The sequence below is a fragment of the Carlito syrichta genome, unplaced genomic scaffold, assembly GCF_000164805.1.
Source record: "Carlito syrichta isolate Samal-C Ts95f unplaced genomic scaffold, Tarsius_syrichta-2.0.1 Scaffold147141, whole genome shotgun sequence".
In the NCBI taxonomy this organism is placed as follows: Eukaryota; Metazoa; Chordata; class Mammalia; order Primates; family Tarsiidae; genus Carlito; species Carlito syrichta.
In genome coordinates, this window is record NW_007091237.1 from 265,482 (window position 1) to 278,602 (window position 13,121).

The 13,121-nt window shown below is 34.8% G+C and overlaps 1 protein-coding gene across 1 annotated transcript in view; it reads right to left on the reverse strand.

The window, feature by feature from the left end:
* The window catches only part of PCDH15 (protocadherin related 15), a gene marked incomplete at its 3' end in the record, with an annotated part of 280,202 nt that overhangs the window by 218,899 nt on the left and 48,182 nt on the right, over positions 1-13,121 (reverse strand). Inside the window, exon 7 of the mRNA XM_008050461.2 lies at positions 6,667-6,860. Coding sequence (XP_008048652.2) covers positions 6,667-6,860 — 194 coding nt within the window. The remainder of the gene's footprint in view (positions 1-6,666; positions 6,861-13,121) is intronic.

The following is a 13,121-nucleotide window of genomic DNA, read 5'->3' on the forward strand; positions in this document are numbered from 1 at the left end:
CACCTCAGCCTCCCAAAGGCGCGGGATTACAGGCTGAGCCACCGAGCCCGGCTAAGGTGACTTTAAATACTTGAAACATAATACTCATAATACGCTGTCACATCAGGCCAGATCTATTTAGCACAGCACTATTTTAATGGTGTGTGTGTGTGTGTGTGTGTGTGTGTGTGTGTTTGCGAATACTGAAGAACTTTAACAAAAATTTCAGTGAAAAAAAGAAAAATGTGACTTTGTTCTTATAAATAGCATTATTAGTATTGCTATTAGACAATTACCTTTCTTCAAAATAGCAACTGCAAAGATAGCAGATATGGAGCAGAGTGGAGGAAAAATTTTCAAATTTAATTATCCTGAGTTGAGTTACTACTTGTTTGGAAGGGAGAAAAGAGGTTGCTTAGCCAACCAGTTATCCCATTTGGGCCTCAGATTTCTGGTATGCAAAAATAAATTGAATCATGCAAAAGTCACAATGTTGTTGTTAAAATTAGAAATTATGTATATAAAGTAACTAACATGGTGTCTGGCCCTAGCACATACTCAATATAACAGTATCAATCATCGTTAACGCTTCTTCATAATGATCTACCATGAATAAGGCTATTATTTAAAAATTGTTCAAGCTTTATTTGACTCTTCTTTTAGATTTTGTAACTATTCAAAGTAAAAAAGTATTCTATTTGTTTCTTAACCTTTTTATAAAGTTCAGAAAAACATAGTAATCCCTTGGTATCCGTGGAGGATTGGCTCTAGAATCCCTACAATACCAAAATCAATAGATGCTCAAGTCTCTGGTTTAAAAAAAAAAAATGATGTAGTATTTACATATAAACTATGCATTTACCCCTATCTACTTTAAATTATTTACAGATTACTTATAATACCTATAAAATGTAAATGCTATGTAAATAGTTGCCATACTATATTGTTTAGTGAGTAATAACAAGAAAAAACAAAATAATAACTACAACAACAACAAAAAAAAACAGCCTATACATGTTCAGGACAGATGCAATTTTCTTTCTTTCTTTTTTTTCCTGTGAGGTTGATTGCATCCACTGATGTGGAATCCACTGATATGGAGGACCAAATGAATATTTATTTGTTTTTGAATATATTAACTATGGCCACATTCAATTAAATATGTCTAAAATTAAATCCAAGCCTCACCCAGACAATGTGCACCATCTTGATATCACCAAGAACAAGTCACCTTAGAAGACCACCTGAGAGATTATTTTCTGATAGTTCCATCTCTCCATTCATTTTAGCATGTTCAAGTCAGACAGTCAGCAATATTTTCCCTTGACTCTTCTGGACGTGGTGTTCTATCCAATTTCTCTTCTTATACTTTTGTTCCTTTCAAATCTATCTTCCATAGAGGCATCAGAAAGATTTTACAAAAAAATTCAGCCTTCTCACATGACTTTGTAATTTAAAAATCCTTCTGAGAATTCCTCCTATTGACTGGACACATCAAAACTTCCTAAAAAATAAATTTTCTGTAACATGTGCTCTAACTTCCCAGTTCCTACCTGAATCAGTCTATGTACTAGTGACACTGACTGACTTACAATTATTCATAAATACCTAGTTATTTCAGATCTCTGAGGCTGTGTAAATAATGCCACATGCTTTTTTCACTTGGCCAATCTCTACTCATTTTCCTAAATTTATTGTAGGAAGATTTCTTAGTACTCCTTCATTATAAGTGCCCTCATCAAGGCCCCAGAAAGCCCAGAATTTACCTTAATCTCAAAACTACCATGCTAAACCAAATTTAATTTTTTATGTTATTCTTTCCATTATTTTCCTTTTTTTTTTTCTTGTAAATGATAGTACTATGTCGCTTATTCTAGAATGTAGTAAATGGCATTTATGTAATAAATGATTTGTTGGACTAAAATAAAATTTACTATCACAGACACCTTTCCAGGCTGAAAGGAGATGAAAGTCAAGTTCAAAAGTTTGAAGGTAAACCGGGTTCGGTGGCTCAGCTTGTAATTCCGCGCCTTTGGTAGGCTGAGGTGAGTGAATTGCCTGAGCCCACGGGTTTGAGACCCGCCTGGGCAACTTGGTGAGACCTCATCTCTACAATAAATCAAAATTAGCCGTGTGTGGTAGCGTGCGCCTGTAGTTCCAGCTACTTGGAAGGCTGAGGCAGAAGGATCGCTGGAGCCCAGCAGGTCGAGGCTGCGGTGGCCGGGAGTGGCCACTGCACACCAGTATGGGTGAGAGTGAGACTCCAACTAAAAAAAAAAAAAAAAAAAGTTTGAAAGTAGCTGTGATCCTCAGTGACAGAGAGGAGACTTGTGCAATACTGAAATGGACTAAAAGAAGCAGAGTCGAGTAGGAAATGAGTTAGTATAAATTAGTGACATGAGAAAGTGTCCTGAGTCCGATGGTTCTTTTTACTCAGAGTGAGATGAGAAAACACTGGAGACTTTGAGTAAAAGAATGAGATGTTTTCTATGTTTTTAGAATCACTCAGCCTACTGTGTTATGATGAGATTAAAGCGGTGACCAAAAGACATTTAATTAGAAGAGGTTTTCAGCACTCTGGACTAGAGAATACAGTGGCTTAGACTGGAATATTAATAACTAAAGGGGCAGGGGCCATTGGTTATGTTGGCTATGTTTGCCGTGTTGCATAGAGGAGTTGTTCAAGGTTATGTCTGGGGTTTGGAGGAAAGGGGGGCATTGAGAATGGCTCTAAGGGTGTTTGATCAAGACTGGAGTGTAACTTTAAGACTAGAGATGAAGTCACCAAGAAGTCTGGCAGTAGAACCATTGAAGTAAATGTCAGGCAGGTATGAACTAACTTTTCCAAATATAACCTGCAGTTCTGTAGATGACAATAGGGTATGAGGCTAGAAAGAAGAGGTGATAATGAGGGAAAAGCCTGTCATCCAGAGATGATAGCAAGGAGTAGTAATTAGTATCACATATATATATATTTGCTTGAGATTCAAAGGAAGCATATTAAGGAAAAGGAGGGAAAATAGTCTAGAAACATCAATGAGAAATGAGGAGTTTACCCAGCACGTCTCCATAATTAATGATAAGACATGTGTCGCAAAAAAAAAAAATGTGGGTGTGCTGTGGGGGAAACAGTGGCCTTTGCTCTGCTCTGAGAAAGATTTATAAGCATCAAAATGATCCCCTCTTTAAGGTTGAGTTTTAGTTCTTCCATCAAGCTGCCTGGACCTGGTGCTGCTTGAGTACTTTGAGAATTTTATGTATTTCCTCTGATGAATTGCACTTTAAGATTTCCCAGTACTTTGAGATCAATTTTGGTAAGTTTTATCTTTTAAAAAATAACTATTTTCAAATTTACGTATATTCAAGCAAAGTTTTGTTCTGAATTATTTAATTTTTTCTGTTTGTGTGTTACTTCCAAGAATTTCTTAAGTGAAGTTGTAAAATTCTCTTCTTTTTTTTCTTGAGTAGGTTAGGTAGTGGTTTATATAACTAATTATGTTTTTATTTTTGTTGTTTTATTCAGAGAACCAAATTTAGATTTATTTATTTGTTTTAGAGATGTTTATAATTTATTCCTGACTGCCATTACAATTACTTTTTTGTGTGTTTTCTTGTGTTGTTTGTTTACTTCTTTTATGAGATGTTATGACAACTATACAATCTTGGTCAGATTTCTCAAAAAGAGTACAAACTAATTTTATTAAATAAAATATTAACAAAATGCTATGACATTTTATTCCAAGAGTAAAATATTATGTTCTGGTGGGATTTATACTAAGAATGCAAAATATATTTATTTTAGAGACTATACTAAGGTCAACCATAATTTCAAGAAGAAAAGTCATTACTGTCTTCATTCATGATAGATATTTTTTTGACCTGAAAAAAACACTATTCTCATTTTTATTTTTTTGTTTTTTATTTTTTATTTTTTTTTGAGTTGGAGTCTCACTCTGTCACCCAGACTAGTGTGCAGTGGCCGCTCCTGGCCACCGCAGCCTTGACCTGCTGGGCTCCAGCAATCCTTCCGCCTCAGCCTTCCAAGTAGCTGGAACTACAGGTGTGCGCTACCATGCCCAGCTAATTTTTGATTTTATTGTAGAGATGAGGTCTCACCAATTGCCCAGGCGGGTCTTGAACCCGCAGGCTCAGGCAATCCACTCACCTCAGCCTCCCAAAGTGCTGGAATTACAGGCTGAGCCACTGAGCTCGGCTTTATTCTCATTTTTAAAAGTCAATAAAATGAGTATGAATGAATACTTTTTTAACATAACAATATGTCAGTTTTAAAAATTATACAACAATCCATTGGAGAAAAATGGAGACATCCTCACTTAAGCCAAAAACAAGATAATTATTTTTATTGGAAGTACTAGCAAATGGAACTAAAAGAAGGAAAATGGAAAAAAAGAATATAACATTATCACTATTTATAAATATATTCTTAAAACAGGAGGATAAATTGGAAAATACAAAGACAAAAAATTAAATTAAAATGGTCTAAAATTAGTATAAAAAGATTAATAGCTTTCATTTATACAACCATCAACTAGTTAGAAAATGAAAAGAAGGAGTAAAATTAAAAGATATAAAAACATGCCAAGAACAAAAAATGCATGATTGTGTAAAAAAACAAAACAAAAGCAAAAAACAAAAAAACTGCTAAAGGACATATAAGAAAGCATGGACAAATAAAGAGACAAAAAATTCTTGGATAGAAAGATTCAATATGAAATGTTCATGATAAAGTTTTAAGTAATTGATTTATATTTAATGTATTCCTAATAAAATATAGTAAAACAAAAGAACACTGAACTAACTTCAACTCTATTTTTATGATATGCCCCATGTAGAGTGATAATGTACACAGAAATAGAGCAACAAGAATAATTGGGTATCTGAAAAATTAACAGAAGGAATATCTGGGAAAAATTTGGAGGAAAAGACATCACTGAGGTAAGTCAGTACCACCAGAGAATAAAGCATAGCATGTAACTTTAATAACTAAAATTGTGTGTTAATAACTCATAAAAAGATTAATGATAATGGAATCAGGTAAGAAGCCTAGAACAAAATCTAAATACATAAGAAGATATATGACAAAATAAATGTAACATCTCAAATTAATGAATAAACGATGAACTATTAAATATATTGTGTGAGGACAAGAAGGTATTTGAAAAAAAATTGTGACTGCACTAACACCTCCTAGTGTACACTAAGGTAAATCCCAAATGCATCAAAGATTTAAATATACATTGTGAATCCCAAAAAATCACTGGTAGAAAATGTAAAAGAATTATAATCCTACACCTAATATATGACTAGAAAAAAGAAAAGAACAAAAGTCATGAACATAGATTCACAGAAAAGGTAACAGAATTGGCTCTTCAACATAGGACATAAACTCACCCATGATGAAACTTCTAAAAAATATACTGTCTTCCCTTTCAGACTGGCAAAAATCTAATGTTTGACATTATACATTAATGAGAATATTGAATACAATTAGCCTTTCTTAGACTTTGCAGTTGAAATTGCAATTTGTTGTTATAAGCTCTATAGAACGCAATCTGGCATTTATCTCTAGAACTTAAAATGATCTTCCCCCATCAAGGGGAATAGTTAAAAGTACTCAACCACAAGCAGTCATTGGCCATGTTAATCTCACTTCTGTGCAATTTTTGGCATCTTCCAAGAAGCATTGGATCCCACCCCAGATAGCCACATGTGGGAAGTAATCTTTTTTTTAAATAAATCTTGTCTTCACCTCAAAAAAAAAAAAAAAAAAAAAAAAGTTGCATATACTCTTTTATCTCATTTCTGGAAATTTACTCTATTGATATACTTGTATACATTCAAAATGATGCATGTTAAGTGTCATATATTTTCTTCATTTTCAATAATAGAGACTAAAACTTCAAAATTCATCAATATAGATTTCTTCACCATATTACATACATATGAATGAATATTATTTAGCTGTAAAAAAAGATGTGAGGGGCTTATCCAGTATTCATATGGAAAGAATCCCAAGATATATTGTGGAAAAAAACCCCAGAAAGTGCAGGAGTATATTCATATTGTTATATTTTCTTTAAATATATACTGAAAATCTAGAAATAAACAATAATTAGCAAAAGGAATATCTCAGGTGGAACATTAGAAATATGCAATTATTATAGTAGGAAGCATTTTTTCTCTACGTTTGTGTGTGTTTAAATATGCATGTATATGTATACATATGATAAATACATATCATTTTACATATGTATTTTAATAATTACCCATACACTGAAAGTTGACTTCAAAACCCTGAGATATTACATGCCACTAGCACATATGTTAATTTCTTTGAAGTATAGGGTCTTTGTTTGCAACCTTGCTTTTCAGTAATAAATGGAAACGTGCCTCTGGTATTTCCCAGTTTCCCAATGGAACAAAGACCCTTCTCCTTCTGCATTTGAAATCACAGTTAATTAACTGGTGGTTTAATCTTGTGTATATTGTCCTTTTCCTACAATCTAACCAAATCAGAATATGTAGTTCCTGAGAACCTGGCCTCTCTGATTTTCTGATCTAATTTAGATGTTTATAAGATAAAAGATCCTTGCTGCGCTTCTTAAATTTAATTACAGGGTTAAACAAGAGTGATGACAAGACAGCATTGGCTCTAATATAAATTACCTTCTCTCTGCAGGAGGAGCATTATCCGCTGCTTGGACCGTGAGCGCATAAGTCCGCCCGACTATCAATTCCACCCCTGGCGCGATGGTGATAAGCCCTGTTGTTTTATTGATGATGAAGTCTCCCTGAGCCCCAACCAGGATTTCATATGTGATCTCCCCATTTGACCCTTCGTCTGCGTCGACTGCAGTGAGCTGGAATTGAAAATTACAACATAAATCCTCCTGGGACTCAACTGTTCACCACCGTGTCATTTTTCCCCCCAACCAAAGGAACTTGCTTTCAAAGACAAAACATAAGTAAAGAAAATTTTCTTGACATATATACACTTGTTTATTTGAATTGAGGGTACTGTGTTCTGTTATGATACTGAAGCAATCACTACAAGAAGAATTTTCTTTTTTTTTCTTGTGAGAGTGATAAGGAACACATATTTGGATCTTGTTGGCTTTCTTTATTTAATTTAATAAAGGAAAAATGCCCTAACAGAAAATCTAATATCCCTATAGGAAATTTAATTCTTTTTCTTTATCTTACCTTGTGTTCTTGGCTCATAAACACATACAACTACAGAATGAGACCTGGAAAAAATGAAATCTGCAAGGTTTGCCTTTAGGACTCCTATCTTTCCTTTTGCTCTGGCTTTTTTTTTCCCCCCTTTTTAGTTATACTTGCCAAGGAAAGATTCTTAACTTTTCCACACTGACTTTTAAAGGACTGACACGCCCTGGAGTGTTATCTTTTCAAACAAATTCATCTCTAATTGTAGAATATCAAGGTTAATGTAGCCCAAAACATATTTTTGAGGCAAGAAAATCTATGCAGAGCTCTTGAAATTATACCACATAAAAATTTGAAAAGCTAATTTGTACATATGTATAATCATTTCGAGGCAACTTGTACCTAATAATGACTTTGGATTACTATGTATCCAATGAGAATAATGATTAATTTCATAAAACAATATTAAGGCAATAGAGATTTATTATATTAAAGAAGACTCCTTGACTTACTGATAAATATAAATTTACTTAAGGAGGAAAACAGAATAAAAATTGGTTCCAGTGGGAAATTTTACCATATGTATCTTTCATATATTCACATCATTTTCTGGTTTTATCACACCAAAAGTGATGGAAGAAAGAAAGAAAAGTGACCTCAGTTTACAGAGGGGGGAAAATAATTAATTTTTTTCATTGAAATAAAGAAGGTACACATAATTGTAATAAATCAACTTGCAGAAAATTGGTTCTTATTTACTTACATTTTCTAATGTATTTATAATTATCATGTATTGCTTCTATAAAGTAGTAGTTCTTGGCCGGGCTCCGTGGCTCAGCCTGTAGTCCCAGCACTTTGGGAGGCCGAGGTGCATGGATTGCCTGAGCCCGAGGGTTCCAGACCCGCCTGGGCAACTTGACAAGACCTCATCTCTACAATAAATCAAAAAATTAAGCCGGGCTCGGTGGCTCAGCCTGTAATCCCGCACCTTTGGGAGGCTGAGGTGAGTGGATTGCCTGAGCCCGTGGGTTCGAGACCCGCCTGGGCAACTTGGCGAGAACTCATTTCTACAATTAATCAAAAATTAGCCAGGTATGGTAGCACGCGCTTGTATTTCCAGCTATTTGGAAGGCTGAGGCGGAAGGCTCATCGGAGCCCAGCAGGTCGAGGCTGCGGTGGCCGGGAGCGGCCACTGCACTCCAGTCTGGGCGACAGAGTGAGACTCCAACTCAAAAAATAAATAAATAAATAAATAGATAAATAAATAAATAAATAAAGTAGTAGTTCTTTATAGTATAAAGACTCCTTTGGGAATCTGGCAAACACACTGGCATATCTTCCCTGATAAAATGTGAATATGGGCATTTACCATGAAACTTAAGTTCAATTTTAGGAAAACCATATAAATCAATTGCCCATTCAAGGGTTTGTGTTTAGTATTCCCAAGAAATATAAACAAAGTACTTTATACATCCCACTATGCTTCAGGGAATACGTTGTATATATTCTATTTCTACTTTTATGATATGCCACGTGTAGAGTGAAAGTGTACACATAATAACAGCTACTAGAATAATTGCAGAAACAAAATTTGAGAGACTGGTATTAATTCAGCCAAGTCCTGAGACTGAGCATTAGCGGGTGGACAGATGTGGTTGCCAGGAGGAAAGGCATTTCATAAAATGATTCTGGGACTTACATGAGCCTGACAGACATACTCCTAAAAGCAAACTAGAAGAAAACTATTTGCAGAAACAGTCAAAATGAATGATGCATATTTATGGAGAACTATTCAAGCCAGTCAAACTCATTTTCTTTTGTGTGTGGATAAAATTAGAAAATTAGAGGACGAGAGTAGTAGGGGAGATTTCTGTTTTGATTATAGTAAATCATTTAAGCAAAATGTCTCTGGAAATCTTAATTAAAATTTATCTTAAATTGGATTCTATATTAACATTCATCCTGGGACTTAAATTGGGTAAAGGAATTTAATGATAAATGGCAATACGTCAAGTTAAGAAGGGTGGTAAAGAATGCACTTCAGGGATGTAAGCATTATGGCTAGTCTTATTTAGCATTTTCATAAATGATGTTGGAAAGGAGGATAAGCTGGATGACAATTAAATTGAGGAAGGCACCCACTTGGGAGATGCTGAAAATACCAAACAGTACTGCAAAGCACAGGCTATTAAAAAAAACAAAATGCACACCCTATTTATCAGGTAGGAAGTTCAACAAATAGACAAAAAAGAATTTTATGCTCAGTTTACTTAAATAACTTGATACTGTTTTTCAGTCTTTTAGTATTAAATAATAAAAATAGTGGGTTAGGAACAATATAATTTGTTAGCACTGACACTAGCAAAAATATTTTGAAGAAATTATTGGTGGTCCAGGATTTAAAAAGAAAATGAAGACATTGATTCTGAAAACCCAAATAATATAATAATGCCTTCTACTCAAGACCCTGAAAACTAAAGGCATTTAAAAATATTTCTAGATTCAGTGGGATTATTGCAGATTTGTTATATGGGCATATAACATGATGGTGAGGTTTGAATTTCTATTGAACCTGTTGCCCAAATAGTGAGCATAGCACCCAATATGTAATTTTTCAACCCTTGAGCCCCTCCCCCCTTTTCTCTCTCTCTTTTTTTTGAATTGGAGTCTCACTCTGTCGCCCAGACTGGAGTGCAGTGGCCGCTCCCGGCTACCACAGCCTCGACCTGCTGGGCTCCGGCGATCCTTCCGCCTCAGCCTTCCGAGTCGCTGGAACTACAGGCATGCGCTACCACGCCGGCTGATTTTTTTTTTTTTTGATTTATTGTAGAGATGAGGTCTCGCTGCCCAGGTGGGTCTCGAACCCACGGGCTCAGGCAATCCACTCACCTCAGCCTCCCAAAGGCGTGGGATTACAGGCTGAGCCACCAAGCCCGGCCCCCCTTTTCTCTTTAGAAGTTTCCAGTGTCTTTTGGTCTCACCATAATACATGTGTGTACCTAGTGTTTAGCTCCCACTTAGAAGGAGATATGTGGTATTCAGTTGTCTGGTTCTGTGTTAATTCACTTAGAGTAAAGGTCTCCAACTGCACCCAAAGGAGTATAAATTATACTACCAAGAAGAAGCCTGCACTCATGTTTATCTCGGCACTATTTACAATAGCAAAAACATAGAAGGCATTTTTTTAATGCCTTCAATGATGCTATGTAGTAGAGTCCCCATGATATTGCATAAAGTTGTAGATGTTAATTTTGCAGCTAAGTTAAGGTAGTTACTTAATTCAATTACAGTTCAATGACATTGTGACCAGTGACCAGTGTCTATGAGATGGAGACATATGAAGTTCATTCCTAACCAGCTTTCTATATGAGTAGAGCATGAAGGAAAGGTTGATTTACATGGAGAAGCCAAAGTTTTGCTTACAAGTTTCAGAAAACAGTAAAATCAAAACCATGACATTCAATTGTTTATTTAAATGTTATGATATCTATACATAGTAAGAAACACTAAGCTATTTTTACATGATGCATTGCAGTTTTTTTTTTCATGAGCTTTAATATTACCTTTTCATAATTCCTTCCTCTCAGTATTTTAATGCATGCATATTCCAAATGTCTCCAACCATCCCCCACTCCCAACACACACCAAAAATCTGATTTTCTCCTGCTGTTCCCGTTTAATTTTTGGTTGCAGTTTACTTCTCTCTTCAATTGTTCTTTTCTGCTTCTGAGAAAATGAGAAATAGAACTATGCCTTCATTGATAATGACTAAGTATGTTGACCATTTGGTGACTTTTTGGGCATCTGGGCTCTTGATTTCAGTAAAAGTCCCTCATTCTCCTTTGGGGATCCATTCATCATTTTCACAATCCAAGTTTGGGTAGGGTTGGCACTTAGCTCCAATAGTAAAAGTAAGACTCAGGCCCAAACATTGTTTGTTTCTAGAACTGGCAAGTTATTCTAGTTGGCACAATCAGAATGACTCCTAGAACTACTAGAAAAGGATGGCTCTTATTTTCTCCAGGGCAAAACTGGTAAATTTACCTCTGATGTTTCTGCTGATATTCTTGTCTGCATTGAATCTACCTATGACTGAGGCCCCCACAGAAGAAGACAGTGCCAGGAAATAAGCAGACAATATTACTGATGTCATGGTTTCCAGTGATGTGTGAAGCCAAATTTACCACTAAACTTTCCTGACATATAAAAATTATATATATTTTTAAAATGCTAATTTAATATGAAATTAAATCTCTAAATCACAAGAATCCTAAATGTTACAGAAAAAAATAACTTTTAAGATAAACTACTCTTCTTGGTTTGCAGTACAATTATTCTTGTATGATTATTGTGCTTTGAGATCTTGATATGTGGTACCATGTGATCATTAACATATCAAACTATCTTTGACTAATCCATAATTATTCATTATAATGGTAAAAGATCTTACTCTGAAAAGTGGTAGAGTTGTCCTTGTATAGAAAACCTAATAAACTATTGACTAAGTAATAAAAATAAAGATAAAATAAAATTTAAATATTTCATATAATAATTGTTGGATTTTAAAATAAGGAAATAAGCTAAATTTTAAAATTGAGAATTTGTAAAGTATATAGTTATTGAAATATTTTAAAAAATCTCTTTATTATCCAGGTTGACTATTCAAACTAGACACACAAATATAAAAATAAAGCCTCCTAAGTAAAATTTTGTGAAATACAGAACAAGATAAAACAATAAAACCTCAAGTTTGGCTCTTTTTATAATGAAGATATATTTACAAAGTGAATTCTGGATGGAAATTATGCTAAAACATGTAAATCTGAGTTTAGAAAGACTAGAAAAGATTGTATTCTTTCCAAGGGAAGAGAATTATAGAAGTAAGCTAGCTGAGACCACTTGATGGTAATTATAATAACTGAATTTAATTCAAAACTTGATTCAGGGAAAGTAATCATTTGGAAAAAATTTATTTCAGAATAGTTAATGAGCACCCACCTCCAGGCAAGATACTGGGGCTAAGTGTAAGTTAAACTTGACTTGGTAAATAAATTTGGGTTCTGCTTTCTCTCCCACCCCCAATTTACTGTCAGATGAGGAAGATTTTTAAAAATATCAAATTCACTCTGACATGTGAAAAATGTGATTAATACTGACCATAAGGAACAAAGAGTGGGTGACAGGGTAGATAAGAAAAGTCTTTGGCATCGGTTACATTTACAGTGGGATCTGAAAAATGAGAACATGGTTGAAGACTATGGATTGAGAGCAGTTCATGGAGAAAAGACCGACATGTGTGGGAACATTGCATTATAGGGAATGAAGTACTGAAAAACTCTCAGCAAGGCTAAACATGATAAGCAAGGAAAAAAACTAGCACATGTTGATATGCAGACCTGAGTAGAGGCAAGATGATGAAGGGTTGTGTAGGCTGAGATAAAAGTCTGAACATCACTGTATGAGATAACTAAATAATGAGAAGATTAGCGTTAAGAAACATACTTCAAGACTTGTACAGTTACTTTTACATTAAACAATATACAATATTTTAATTTTCTTCATACAGAAGTTTCTTTGATTATTTGTATTCAACAGAGCAAGAATGAGTATACTAACATACTAGTATCTAAAAATTTCTTTTTCTTTCCTTTTTTTTTTTTTTTTTTTTTTTTGAGTTGGAGTCTCACTCTGTCACCCAGACTGGACCTGCTGGGCTCCGGCGATCATTCCACCTCAGCCTTCCAAGGAACCGGAACTACAGGTGTGAGCTACCACGCCCGGCTAGTTTGTTGTTGTTGTTGTTTGTTTGTTTGTTTGTTTTTAATAGTAGAGACGAGGTCTCACCAAGTTGCCTGGTCGGGTCTTGAACCCTCAAGCTCAGGCAATTCACTTGCCTCGGCCTCCCAAAGTGCTGGGATTACAGGCTGAGCCACTGAGCCCAGCCTATTTTTAAT